General features: G+C 44.5%; 1 protein-coding gene across 10 annotated transcripts in view; it reads right to left on the bottom strand.

The window, feature by feature from the left end:
- ABCC5 (ATP binding cassette subfamily C member 5) overlaps positions 1–14,814 on the bottom strand; it is a 95,722-nt gene that overhangs the window by 25,064 nt on the left and 55,844 nt on the right. For all 10 annotated transcript variants that reach the window (XM_010366200.2, XM_030931419.1, XM_030931377.1 and 7 more), the window contains 8 exons: positions 14,008–14,110; positions 8,397–8,581; positions 7,168–7,314; positions 6,753–6,882; positions 5,280–5,433; positions 5,062–5,190; positions 2,092–2,278; positions 1,124–1,213 (listed from right to left, as the gene is read on the bottom strand). In XM_010366200.2, coding sequence (XP_010364502.1) covers positions 1,124–1,213; positions 2,092–2,278; positions 5,062–5,190; positions 5,280–5,433; positions 6,753–6,882; positions 7,168–7,314; positions 8,397–8,581; positions 14,008–14,110 — 1,125 coding nt within the window. The remainder of the gene's footprint in view (positions 1–1,123; positions 1,214–2,091; positions 2,279–5,061; positions 5,191–5,279; positions 5,434–6,752; positions 6,883–7,167; positions 7,315–8,396; positions 8,582–14,007; positions 14,111–14,814) is intronic.

Genomic DNA, 14,814 nt, shown 5'->3' with positions numbered 1-14,814 from the left:
GACTTTTTTTGCAATTTTTTTTTAAGTTCATCAGCTATCATCAGTATTATTTTATGTGTGACCCAAGACAATTCTTCTTCCAGTGTGACCCTGGGAAGCCAAATGATTGGACACCCCTTGATATGGTTTGGCTCTGTGTCCCCACCTAAATCTCATCTTGAATTGTCTAATTATCCCCATGTGTCAGGGGAGGGGCCTGGTGGCAGATGACTGAATCAGGGGGGCGGATTACCCCCTTGCTGTTCTCGTGATAATGAGTTCTCAGGAGATCTGGTTGTTTGAAAGTGTATAGCACTTCCACCTTCTCTCTCTCTCTCCTGCTTTGCCATGGGAAGATATGCTTGTTTCCCCTTCACATTTCGCTATGATTGTAAGTTTCCTGAGGCCTCCCAGCCATGCTTCCTGTTAAGCCTGCGGAACTGTGAGTGACTTAACCCTCTTTTCTTCATAAATTACCCAGTCTCAGTTAGTTCTTTACAGCAGTGTGAAATGGACTAAGACACCCCTGTAGGAAATCACTTTAAGAGTTCCAATTAGGACAGCAGCAAGATGCCTGCCACCCATGGTGAGACAGAGGGGTTCCTGGGGAAAAGTGGGAAGAGCTGGATAGTCTCAGTATCAATTAAACTTACTTGTTTGTAATCTGGGAGAGCAGTTTAGAATTAGCTAGAGTTTTTCAAACTACAGAAGCCTGGGTCCTACCCCAATCCACTGCAACAGAATCCAGAGTTGAGGCCACGTTTGTCCTGTCAAAAGCTCAGGGGTCCTGATGGCCATCCCAATTAAGAACAATTGGACTACAGTAAGAATTAAAACAATACATGGTTTTAAACAGTGCTAGGAAAATGCTCCATTAGTCAGTTAAGCTGAACTGACAAGATTCTGAACGTTCTGGAAATTAGGCAATGAAGTTCTCAACTCGACATAAATTACAAATATACTTAGAAACTCTTATGGTAATCTCTTCCCTATTCCAAGCACGGTGGAGAGACTGCTGGAGATTCTGTGGGATTAGATACGCAGAGAACACAAGCCTCCTCCTTGTACACCCAGCTGAGGCAGCAAAGGGTAAACCGACTCCAGGAGGAGTCAGATCACAGTAAAAGGCCTATAGCAGTCTGACCTTAATGTAGTGATTGATCCTCTCCACCGAGGTGAATCGAGCTTCTGTCTCGGATGCCAGTCTGACCGTAAACTGGAACAGCCCCGTTAACTGATAATGGAAAACAAAATCAAAGAGATAATTCATTTTCAATATGTGCCAGGCCAATGCTGGAGAACTTCCTTCATCTAGAGGATCACTAAGAACTGAGCACATGCAGCAGCTGGTCTTAGGGACCTAGTCGTTCTCTTAGCTTTGAAGACATACCTGTTACCCCATCAACTGCAATGCTCAGTGAATGCAGGCAGTATTATGGTGCTGCTGGAACCACTTTCTTGTACCCAAAGGCTTTCTATTCATCTTTACATTTCCAGTAACACATATCTGCAGCTGATTCACTTCCGGACTTCCTACTTGTATCTGAGCCCGTTTGTGGGAGTCACAACAAATGGAGATATCAACCTATGAGCAACTAGTAAGAATGCTTCCAGGAAAGTCAAATCAGATACATAATGCTGGCAAATGAGTGAATCTGGAGCCCCCGTGCTCCACAGACTGGGGAGTCTAAAAACAGTCTATATAACGCACTGTCTTCCCCAACCAAATTGTCAAATAAATATTATAGTCTATAATATTTCTTAGAAGACTAGAAAGAGGCCAGAGATGAAAATGGTGGTGAACATAGAAACCCACAAGTAAGAAACTATTTTCAAGATCATATTTCTTTTTGAAGAAAATAGCAACTATTTCTTACACACATGCAACAGAGTTTAATGCCTTTATTCCTGGATTCCACACTTACCTCTCTCCTATCCCTACCTGCCCCAGTCAAATCCAGATTGTTACTGTCAAATCAGCCCACAAGCAACTCTAGGGGTCTAGAGGTGAAATAACGGCTCAGGGTGGAGCCTCCACCAATCATGCCTCTTTTACGTCAGCACAGGAAGAACTCAATAAGCAAAGATGACGCTCCTATCCCAGAGACTGACCTGGACAGCATAAGAGATGGCGAGACCCGCGTAGGCTGGGGGAATCTGCCCATGCATGAGAACGATCATCAGCCCCGTGGTGGTGATGAGGGCGATGCTGATGAGGTCCAGCCGCACAGCCAGCCACCGCATCGCACACGTAAACAAGAAAAAAGGAGCTTGGTTGTCATCCAGCAGCTCCTGGTACCTGTGAGAAAGACAACACCTAATAAGCAAAGAAAGTACCACACAACCCCGCACACGGTCAAAGCTTCAGTGATCACAGGATGGAAGGCACATGTTTACATACGTCCTGTTGCTAACTGAGAGAATGCCCTGGAAACTCAAGGAGGGTATTCTAGGAATTCTGGAGGTATTCTAGGCCACATGCACAGGAGGACATTAAGTTTTTCTAATCTTAGTTACTCTTTAAAAAAAAAAAATCCTATTAAAGATGTTAGGGAAAAACATCTACCTCAGCACAGAGTAAGCATGGGAAAAGAGACTGAATGAAGAGGCTTGTGTCACAGTTTAGAAAAATGTCTTAGGTGAGAGGGCATTTTCTGAAAGAAAGAAAGGTTATAAACGCCAACAGCAGAAATGGTTCAAGACCAGGGAAAAGAAACTCAGAGTGAATATGGGAACACCGTAAGTGTGTGCACACACCGCCACTGTGCAGAATGGCACTTGTTCCCCAGCTGTGGAGCCAAGCACCAGGAGAAGCGAGCTAAACCACAGCAAAAGGGACTCAGGCAACCTTGACTGCTACTGAAGGTGCATGGCACGGCCATCAATAGGGGTCCCAGAGAGCAGACCAGACCCCTCTGAAGGCTCAGTGCACCATGTACAACTAGAACTCCAGAGTAGGAAGTTCTGCTGCGCAGATGTGCTTTGCTTTGAAAAATCACTTTTCCTCTTTCCAATAAAATGTGTAATCTTTAGAGAAAATTTAGAAAATGCAATAAAAATAGGAAGATGTAAAATTCCAATAATCTCATCACCCTGTTAAAACCAGAGTTGATATTCTGCTGCATTTCCTCCCAGCAGTTTTTTTCAATGCACTTACATTTACTGTGTGTAGGTATGTACACATGTATGTATTTAGTACATTTCACTTTCCTTTCTGCTTAAAGTTTAGGAATTATTTTTCTGAGTCATTTAACATTCTGAAAATATTTTTTTCTAAACTTTCTATTCTAAATTTTCTCTCTAAAAATAGTTACCTAACTTTTGCAATAGGCAACATATATACAGAATAGAAAATTTAAAAGTTACAAAAGATTTACCATGAAAAGTCAAGTCTGTCTCCTTCCCATCTTCCAGCTACCCAGTTCTCCCTTCCAGTGGCAACTAACAGGTTTTCTTAAATCCTTTCAGAGATATTCTAGGCCAGGCGCGGTGGCTCAAGCCTGTAATCCCAGCACTTTGGGAGGCCGAGACGGGTGGATCACGAGGTCAGGAGATCAAGACCATCCTGGCTAACATGCTGAAACCCCATCTCTACTAAAAATACAAAAAACTAGCTGGGCGAGGTGGCGGGTGCCTGTAGCCCCAGCTACTCGGAGGCTGAGGCAGGAGAATGGTGTGAACCCGGGAGGCGGAGCTTGCAGTGAGCCGAGATCGCGCCACTGCACTCCAGCCTGGGCAACACAGCAAGACTCCGTTTCCAAAAAAAAAAACAGAGATATTCTAAATTTTTATTTTTATTTATTTATTTATTTATTTATTTATTTATTTATTTTTTTTTTTGAGACGGAGTCTTGCTCTGTCACCCAAACTGGAGTGCAGTGGCCAGATCTCAGCTCACTGCAAGCTCCGCCTTTCGGGTTCACGCCATTCTCCTGCCTCAGCCTCCCGAGTAGCTGGGACTACAGGCGCCCGCCATCTCGCCCGGCTAGTTTTTTTGTATTTTTTAGTAGAGATGGGGTTTCACCGGGTTAGCCAGGATGGTCTCAATCTCCTGACCTCGTGATCCGCCCGTCTCGGCCTCCCAAAGTGCTGGGATTACAGGCTTGAGCCACCGCGCCCGGCCGCTTTATTTTTATTTTTTTGAGACGGAGTCTCACTCTTGTCGCCCAGGCTGGAGTGCAGTGGCAACGTCTGGTCTCACTGAAACCTCTGCCTCCCAGATTCAAGCGATTCTCCTGCCTCAGCCTCCCAAGGAGCTGGGATTACAGGCGCCTGCCACCACACCTGGTTAATTTTTTTGTATTTTTGGTAAAGACAAGGTTCCACCATGTTGGCTAGGCTGGTCTCAAACTCCCGACCTCAGGTGATCCACCAACCTTGGCCTCCAAAAGTGCTGGGATTACAGGCATGGGCCACTGTACCCAGCCTGATATTCATTCCCTATCAGTACCTATAGAGCTGCCTCATTCTTTTTAAGGGCCACATAGTACTCTGGATATACCATAGCTTATTCAACATGTCTTATATTGAAGAATATTTAAGTTAGTTCCAATCTTTTATTAATACAAAGCTCCACAATGAAATGTACATAAGTTTCACAAATAAACAATACTCTATGCTTAAATAAAATCTACTCAAATGTCAATGACTACCTTTTACTACTTAAAAGAAAAAGCAAAACTCTATGAAATATAGCTTTTCAGGACCAAAGGCCAATACACTCCTGATCTGTGGGGTTTTTTCTTTGTATTTTGTTTTGAGATGGGGTCCACTATATTGCCCAGGCTGGACTTGAACACCTGGGCTCAAGCCATCCTCCAGCTTCAGCCTCCTGAGTAGCTGTGACTATAGGCACATGATACCACATGCGGCCCAAATCTGTATTTTTGTTTTCTCACTTGCTCAGAAAGGAGTTCCACCAAACAACTGGATTTTAATCAGAGATTATTCCATTAAATCATGAATACCCTTGGTAATGAGCTTTATAATCTCCATCTCCGGCCTTGAAGAGCCTCACAGACATGTATCAAGTGCTGGGATGCTGACTCCCCCTTGAGGCCTCTAGCCCCCATCAGGACAAACCTGTGCAGAAACTCCTGCCCTTTATTGTAGGCGTGGATGGTGGCAAGGCCCTGTATGCTGGACGTGATGTGGGAGAGGAAAGGTGACTGCGTGATATTGTCCAGACGCTTCAGCTCCCGAATCAGGACCCTGGAGAGAGAATGAGCTCCGTGTCACAGCACTTCCCAGCAACTCAGGCTTCTCCGTGACCCCAGCAGACATGAATGCTTCCTCTTTACCTGGAGACAATGTGCAGGACTGAAAAGAGGATGACGAGGGGCCCCACTGCCACAAGGAACCACGGGAAGACTCCTGCGATCATTCCCACGCAGAAGAACACCAGGATAACGTTCTGGATGAACATCTCAGCCTGGAATGGCAGCCGTACATCAACTGCAGAAACCAATAAAGGAGCAAGTGTCAGACAGTTTGGAAAAATGGAACTGAAAATGGAAAAAACCAAAAAGAGGTTCCACAAAATCTCTATTTGAAGTTTGTGTTGTCTTTAAACAGTCTGATCAAAGAAAAATTTAGAAACCTGGATGCTCTGAAATGTTTTTTTTTTTTTTTTGTCTCAAGAAAATCCTCTTACTCCACTCCCTTTTCTTGGTTCGCTTCCTGCCCCATGGCTTTAAACATTTTCCCCCTTTACAAAGTAACATATGCTTGTTTTAAAAATTTGGAATATAAATATGTGAAGAAGAAAACAAAAACTACATTCTTACCAATACCAGTGAACTGCCGTTAACATTTAAGACATTTTTTGTCTTGCAAAATTTTTAAAGATACACAAAAGTTAAAGGAAGAGCACAGACCCTTCAACAGTTAATCAACTTTCATCTCTTTTTGGCTGTCTCCCCACCACACCCCCTTTTTTCTTTTGGCTAAAGTATTTTCATGCAAATCTCAGACATGCTGCTATTATTTACTTTTTTTCTTTTTTCCATTCATGTGTGAGCACATATGTGTGTGTTTAGCAGAAATGGGAACATGTTATGCATCAGTTCGAATATCAGGGATAGTTCTGATTCCTTGTTACCTCTGGCCATGGGTTTACAATGGCCTATCAATGCCTGAAACACACTCCTTCTATGAAGGCAGCTATAGTGCAGCAATTAAAAACATTAGCTTTGGGGTCAAAAGATCTGGGCTCAATTTCCAGCTTTGTTACTCAATAGCTGTAGATCTTGGGCCAGTTCCTTGACCTTTCCAGATAGCAGCTTTCTCATGTATTCAAGGAGTGAAACAACACCCACCAGACAGGGCTGCTGCAGGGATTAAGATAACATGCATAAAACACTGAGCACGCTGCTCGCTGCACAGGAAGCCCTCCGTCAACGTCAGGGGCTTTACCGTTACTCTGAACTGTGGGGGTACAGTATTTCAGTTCTGGTGCAGGCACAGCCCATACAACAGCCAGAAAACCTGCCAGGCTGTAGGCATCCAGAAACCAATGCATTGCTTTAACATCTGTGTGTTTCAGAATCTCAGATGCGTCTGTCCAAAGCCTTTCTGCTAACTCAAAACCATTGAATTTGTTTTCAGGTCAAACAAGACAGAAAACGCAGATGCAATGTTCCTGGTGAAAACACCAGCAGCCACCGTGCTCTCAGGATCTACAGACAGACAGATCTGCACATTTGGAGAATCATCTAGAAGGCTGGAAGCACAGTGAGCTCCAGAGCATTAAAAAAAGGCTCAGTGAGAAATACCTTCATCCATATCTTTGGAAAACCTGTTGAGAATCCTCCCTGTGGGGGTCGTGTCAAAAAACTTCATAGGGCTTCGAAGGATCCTTCGGAAAAGCTCATCATGCAGCCGGGAGGAAGCTCGCAGTGTGCCCTGAGGAGCAGAGCACAGAGTGGTCAGGGCCCAGGACGGCTCTGTTCCTACTGGTCCAGAGAACCGCTCCACAGCACATCCTCTCCCAAAGCGGGGAGGTGTGAGGGGTCAGGAGGGACGGGTGGCAAGTGAGAAAAGGCAAAGGCTAATGGAATACGCGTCATCTCAGCTAGGGCCATCCTGCTTAAGGGAGCTCTCCTACTCAGCATGAATTGAGGGATGCCACACCAAAGCCTGACCACAGGTCACCAGGGAGGAGGGCAGACACCACCCACCACTGCATACCTTGACAAAGACAACTCCTCGAATGGCTTTCAGGATCAGCATGACTGCCATGGAGAGGGCGTAGATGCTGGCATAGTACTGCATACGAGGATTGTCCTTCATGCTGTCACTCACCGAGGTCTCGTTCCCTCGAGTCACAGTGGTGTTCTGTTTGGAGCCAAAGCTCTATGAGGCAAGACTCCTAAAGACTGCCAAGAGCCCCTGCTCAGCGCCATTCTTAGCTCAAGGGCAGGGCAGGGTACAGGATAATGACCCTGAGACCTGGCCATGGTTTTGTCCACCTCTTTATCTTTTTTTTTTTTTTTTGAGACAGTGTCTCGCTCTGTCACCCAGGCTGGAGTGCAGAGGCGCAATCATGGCTCACGGCACCCTCTGCCTCCTAAGTTTAAGCAATTCTCATGCCTCAGCCTCCCAAGTACCTGGGATTACAGGTGTGCACCACCATGCCCAGCTAATTTTTGTATTTTTAGTACAGACGGGGTTTTGCCATGTTGGCCATGCTGGTCTCGAACTCCTAGCCCCAAGTGATCCGCCTGCCTCGGCCTCCCAAAGTGCTGGGATTACAGGCATGAGCCACCACACCTAGCCCTCTTTCTCACTGTTCTAATGTGATATGGTTAGGCTTTGTGTCGCCACCCAAAGCTCATCTTGAATTGTAATCCCCAGGTGTTGAGGAAGGGACCTGGTGGGAGGTGACTGGATCATGGGGTGGTTTCCCCATGCTGTTCTCGTCGTGACAGTGAGTTCTCACGAGACCTGATGGTTTTAGAAGTGTTTAAGATGTCCTCCTGCACACACATGCTCTCTTCTCTCTCTCCTGCCACCTTGTGAAGAAGGTGCCTGCTTCTCCTTTGCCTTCCACCATGATTGTAAGTTTCCTGGGGCCTCCCCAGTTATGTGGAACTGTGAGTCAATTAACCCTCTTTCCTTTATCAATTACCCACTCTTGGGTATTTCTTTATAGCAGTGCAAAAATGGACTAATACATAATGGATGAGAGCAGAGAGCCTGCAGGTGTCCTACTGACATGCCCTACTGCCCCGTGGGTTGGTCAGGGTTTTTTTCTTTATAGTGAGGCTACATTAGGGACTCATCTTTTCATCCTGGAAAAATCTCTCTTCATGGCTTTTAAGTGAAAACTAGAACAGTTTCCCTAAGAATAGCCAGGGAACAGGGAGAAATAGCCACATTCTTAGACACAGAACTTTCCCATTTATAAGTAACCTTACCCCACTTCCTTGCTTGATCCAGTAACTCAGCCACCAGGTGCTGAAGGCAGTGCTGCCTACATTCAGCATGAAAAGGGCCATAATAACCAGGAATGCCAAGGGGCCTCCAGCAGCCTGGATGTAGACACCATATACTGACCAGGGCACTGAACCCTGCCCTTTCTCTTCCAGCTGCACGAGCTGTCCTAGGTAAGGAAAAAAGAAACATGGACTCGGAAGGGAAGAACTATTTCCACAAAACTAAGTCACCTGCAGAGCAGCAGAATCGGAGAGCCTGCAGCTTCACAGGGCTCTAGATTCAATTTCCTCTTTGTCAGAAGCATTCATTCATCTATTTAACATTTACTGAGCACCTACCATGAACCAGGCCCAGGATGAAGCCCAGGAGCAGCAAAGAGGATGAAGACCAGGTCCCCACACCTAGGGACCTGGCTGAGGAACCTACCACAGACTGGTAGGATGGGCAGATCAATAATCACATAATTATAGTAAAATGTGCTCAATGTGATGATAAGAGCTATACACAGGGCAGCATGAGAACCCCCGGGGAGGTATACTTGACCTATTTGGCTTAGGTGGGGGTGGTTGGCAGACATGTTTCAGGTAAGACTTTCTGTATTGCTTCTCAAAAGGTAACCCACAGGTGACTGGGTGGGGAGAGGAGAAATACCAGGCAGAGAAAACAACATGAGCACAGGCACAGGGGTAGCAAAACACACAACCACAGTGATTTGGCACAGCTGGAACAGATGTGCACTTAAAGAGTGGCAAGAGATGAGGCCGACTAAGCAGGCTGTGGTCGCAGAAGGCTTTGAATTTTGGCCCCACAAAGAACTTCTCAAGAGAAAGGGTGACAGGTTTGTCTGACTTCCGTTGGGCTAGGATGGACCTGGGATGGCTGATACTGCCAGAGCAGCTGCCTCTGGGAGCAAGCATTCTCTTTCATGCCTCCCGTGTTCCACACAAAGAGCCTTTTCTATGTGTGCCCTATCAGGAAAAATATTAGAAAATGCAGCTTTGAAAATGGAAGGTTACTGAAAGACTCCATGCAGAAAAGTTGGTTGGTCTCATGGTTTTTGCTTTTTTTTGTTTTTTGTTTTCTTGAGATGGAGTCTCACTCTGTCACCCAGGCTGGAGTGCAGTGGTGTGATCTCGGCTTACTGAAACCTCCACCTTCCCAGGTTCAAGCAATTCTTTTGCCTCAGCCTCCCAAGTAGCTGGGATTACAGGTGCCTGCCACCACGCTTGGCTAATTTTTGTATTTTTAGTAGAGACAGCGTTTCACCATGTTGGCTAGGCTGGTCTCGAACTCCTGACCTCAGGCGATCCACCTGCCTCAGCCTCCCAAAGTGCTGGGATTACAGGAGTGAGCCACCGCACCCAGCTGGTCTCATGTTTTTAACTAGATCTCGCAGCTGACAGTGTGGAAGACAAGTTCAAAAGGAGGCAGCTGTAACACTGTATGTACAAGATGATAAAGGCCTGAACTAGGGTTGTGATGGTGGGATGGAGTTTCGGGAGGTAAATTCAGTAGGACATAGTAACTGGCTGGCTGCTGGAGGACAGAAAAGGTTCAAATATATTCCTGAGGGTTTCCCTGGCGCAGTCAGATTCCTGACACTAATATGAGAATACAGAGTGTAAACCAGCCAAGTATCTTGAGACGGGTCTCAATCAATTTAAGAGTTAGTTTTGCCAAGGTTAAGGATCGTGACCAGTGAAGCAGCCTCAGAAAGTCCTGAGAACAGGCCCAAGGCAGCTGGATTACAACTTGGTTTTATATTTTAGGGAGACATGAGACATCAATCAATGTAAGTGGGGTAATCATTGGTTTGATCCAGAAAGGTGGGGCAACATGGGGCAGGGAGGTGCAGCTTACAGGTCAGAGGTTAATTCAAAGATTTTTTCTGATTGGCAATTGGTTGAAAGGGCTAAGCTCTGCCTAAAGAGTTGAAATTAGCTTGAGGTAAGTAAGTCGGGGAGTGGTGGGGGACAGGGTGTGCGCGCCAAGGTTCTTGTCATGTAGATGAAGCCTCCCAGTAGCAGACTTCAGAGAGAATAGATGTGAATGTCTCCTATCAAAGGTGTCAGACCCTCTGGAGAGACCTAGTAAAGGAAGGAGATTCTCTACAGAATGCAGAATTTCCCCTTCAACAGACAGCTTTACAGGGACATTTCAAAATATGCATTTCTTCCAGGGCCCTGCTATCTGTCATGTGATGCTCTATTATTTTAACAGAGTCAGGTTGGACTTAGGTATCTTATAGCTACAAAGAGACTGTTCTGTCAGTCTTAGGATCTCTATATAAATGTTAATGCGTCTTAGGATCTCTATATAAATGTTAATGCGTCTTAGGATCTCTATATAAATGTTAATGTTGGTCAGTTGTGTGCCTGAACTCTAAAGGCAGGGGAGTATAATAAGGCACATCCAACATTGTCTTCCCTTCATGGTCTGAACAGATTTTCAGGTTCCATTGGGTACCCTTGGCCTAGAGGAGAGTTTATTCAGTTAGTTACAGGGCACAGAATTTAATTTTTCATTTGCAAGAGAAACAGCTATACAGTAAGCTTTTCTCTGTTTTGTTTTTGAACTTCCATTTTAGATTTAGGGAATACATCTGCAGAACTGTTACATGCAGATCCGTGTGTATATCACATCTGTTACATGCAGATCCATGTGTATATCACATCGGTTACATACAGATCCGTGTATATATCAAATCAGTTACATGCAGATCCGTGTGTAAATCACATCGGTTTCATGCAGATTCGTGTGTATCACATTTGTTACATACAGATCCGTGTACATATCACGTTACATGCAGATCCGTGTGTCTATCACATCAGTTACATGCAGATCCGTGTCTATCACATCGGTTACATGCAGATTCGTGTGTCTATCACATCGGTTACATGCAGATCCGTGTGTCTATCACATCGGTTACATGCAGATCCGTGTGTCTATCACATCGGTTACATGCAGATCTGTGTGCATATCATGTTACATGCAGATCCGTGTGCATATCACGTTACATGCAGATCCGTGTGTATATCACATCTGTTACATGCAGATCTGTGTGTATATCAAATCAGTTTCATGCAAATCTGTGTGTATATCACATCTGTTACATGCAGATCCATGTGCATATCACGTTACATGCAGATCTGTGTGTATATCACATCTGTTACATGCAGATCCATGTGTATATCACGTTACATGCAGATCTGTGTGTATATCACATCTGTTACATGCAGATCCATGTGCATATCATGTTACATGCAGATCTGTGTGTATATCACATCTGTTACATGCAGATCCATGTGCATATCACGTTACATGCAGATCCGTGTGTATATCACATCTGTTACATGCAGATCCGTGTGTATATCACATCTGTTACATGCAGATCTGTGTGTATATCAAATCAGTTTCATGCAGATCTGTGTGTATATCACATCTGTTACATGCAGATCCATGTGCATATCACGTTACATGCAGATCTGTGTGTGTATCACATCTGTTACATGCAGATCTATGTGCATATCATGTTACATGCAGATCTGTGTGTATATCACATGTTACATGCAGATCCATGTGCATATCACGTTACATGCAGATCCGTGTGTATATCACATCTGTTACATGCAGATCCGTGTGTATATCACATCTGTTACATGCAGATCCGTGTGTAAATCACATCAGTTACATGCAGATCTGTGTGTGAATCACATCAGTTTCATGCAGATCCGTGTGTCAATCACATCGGTTTCATGCAGATCCGTGTGTAAATCACATCGGTTGCATGCAGATCCATGTGTAAATCACATCGGTTTCATGCAGATCCGTGTATCACATTTGTTACATGCAGATCTGTGTGTATATCACATCTGTTACATGCAGATCTGTGTGTATATCACATCAGTTACATGCAGATCTGTGTGTATATCACATCAGTTACATGCAGATTCGTGTGTAAATCACATCGGTTTCATGCAGATCCGTGTATCACATTTGTTACATGCAGATCCACGTGTATATCACATCAGTTTCATGCAGATCTGTGTGTATATCACATCTGTTACATGCAGATCTGTGTGTATGTTACATCTGTTACATGCAGATCTGTGTGCATATTGTGTGACGCTGAGGTCTGGGTTACTAATGATCCTCTCATCCAGGTACTAAACATAGTATCCGGCTTTTCCCTCTTTACCCAAATAATGTTTACAAATCTTGGAATAAGCCTCCCTCACACATGCCTTGAGCACTTTAAGAGTTGTGAGTAGCCAGGTTAGTGACTATGTAGAGAAGAACAAATGTTTGCTAATGATATTCTGATTTTTACTGCCTATGGTAAGAACTAACAAATGTCTCAGCCTTCTGTGCTGTTTGTTTTCTGGGGTGTGTCAATAAGGTATCATAAACCACATCTGAATTCAAAATCCCATACCTTTTAAAAAAAGAAATAAAAGAGGCAGTAAGTCAGAATGATCAACTCCTGATACCAAATATCTCCTGCAGTTTCCTTTTTTTTTTTTTGGTCATGATCTCACCCGGTCCCCCATGCTGGAGTGCAGTGGCTCATCTCGGCCTCCCAAGTAGGTAGGACTATAGGCACGCACCACCACGCTTGGCTAATTTTTATATTTTTTGTAGAGAAGTGGGGCTCGCCATGTTGTCCAGGCTGGTCCTGAACTCCTGGGCCCAAGCAATCTTCCCACCTCAGCCTCCCAAAGTACTGGGACTACAGGTGTAAGCCACCTATGCCTGACCTCCTGCAGTTTTAAGGATAAGGAAGTGGCAACAGGCCCTGTCTCCAAAGCAATGGCAAACCCAAGAAAGTCCCTGGATTCAAAACGGTGAGGTGAGGAGGTGAAGTAACAGAGAGATTAAAACAAGACCACACATATCTACATCTATACAGTAAACACACACACACACACACACACACACACACAGTGTGTGTGTATTTAAATTGACATGCAACTTAAAATTCAAAGGTGAAAATGCCCACATTATTGCAAATAGCTTCCCTTAACTCTCAAGATTTGTTACTGTTGATAACATAAAGGGCTTAAGAAACAGGATCAAGGGCTCTGGACAGGAAACGCCAAGTAGGAAAAACCCCTCTCTGTCACTCTTACTCATAATCCTGGTGCTATATTGTCAGGACAAGGTGATGAGTCTACTGTTCTAACACGGGCACTTCTGAGGACACAGGTATTCTTAGAGCCAGAACACCTCTGATTTGGTTGGGACTTTCCATGAGCAGAGGTGAATCACTGGATGGAAGGGTGAACCTGTACCCACCATTCGATTTTTCCTTACTCAGGATGACTCAGTTCTAATGACCTAAACCTGACCCCATCCTGCACAGGAGGAGAAGGCATGGGTCTGAAAGTGACTCTTACTGCCCTGGTCTGTTTAAGCAAACAGAAGGTGCCTCGTGGTCTCCCAGTATTATATAAGAACTTTGTTTTCCAGAAATGTAAGACCAGGTATTTATATTGTACACATACTGCTATCAAACATCATGGATTACTTACCACACGAGTAATTTCTGATAAACTTCGATGACAAATCTAAAAATTTCAAAAAAGCCATTACCTTCCTCTGGCTTTACTGCTTTCTCCTTCTTTACTGATCCTGTTTTAGGACCCTTGTCTTGTGACTTCTTCTGTGAACCACTGGTTTCCTTTTTTGAGTTGATCTAATAATATTAAAAAAAAAAAGTCTCCAGTCACGTTAGCCATCCAGATGAATGTCCACAGGATACACATTAGGAAATCATCAATCAAGCTGCTATTACTGAAAAAAGATCCATCCAACTTTTTAAAAGGGTCACCTATACTCATTTCTTGTACTTCCTCATCTCCTTAAATTTTTAAGATTTAAAATTTAGTCCACTGACATTTGCTCTCCCCAGCCACTAAACTCCAAACGCAGTAACCTTTATATTATGTTCTTGTCCATTCCAAGTTGTCCAAAGTATTAGGGGTGGGGTCATTTCTACTCCTACTATCTCTGAGCCCCCACATCACTAAATCAAATCTATAGATCTGATCATTTCCCACTGCTACCACAGGATAAACATAAGCTTTTCCACCTGGTTCTGTAGGACCTCCATATTCTGGCCCTACCCTAATCCTGCAAGCTCCTCTCCCATCTCACTGGTGTCCACGGCCCCTACTCTCAAGCCACACTGAACTTCACACCATTCTTTTTTTTTTTTTGAGACGGAGTCTCGCTCTGTCACCCAGGCTGGAGTGCAATGGCTGGATCTCAGCTCACTGCAAGCTCCGCCTCCCGGGTTTACACCATTCTCCTGCCTCAGCCTCCCGAGTAGCTGGGACTACAGGCGCCCACCACCTCACCCGGCTAGTTTTTTTTTTTCGTATTTTTTTAGTAGAGACG

The sequence above is a fragment of the Rhinopithecus roxellana genome, chromosome 1, assembly GCF_007565055.1.
Source record: "Rhinopithecus roxellana isolate Shanxi Qingling chromosome 1, ASM756505v1, whole genome shotgun sequence".
NCBI lineage: Eukaryota > Metazoa > Chordata > Mammalia > Primates > Cercopithecidae > Rhinopithecus > Rhinopithecus roxellana.
The sequence above is the reverse complement of the archived record's forward strand: the minus strand, read 5'-3'. Positions and strand labels throughout refer to the sequence as shown.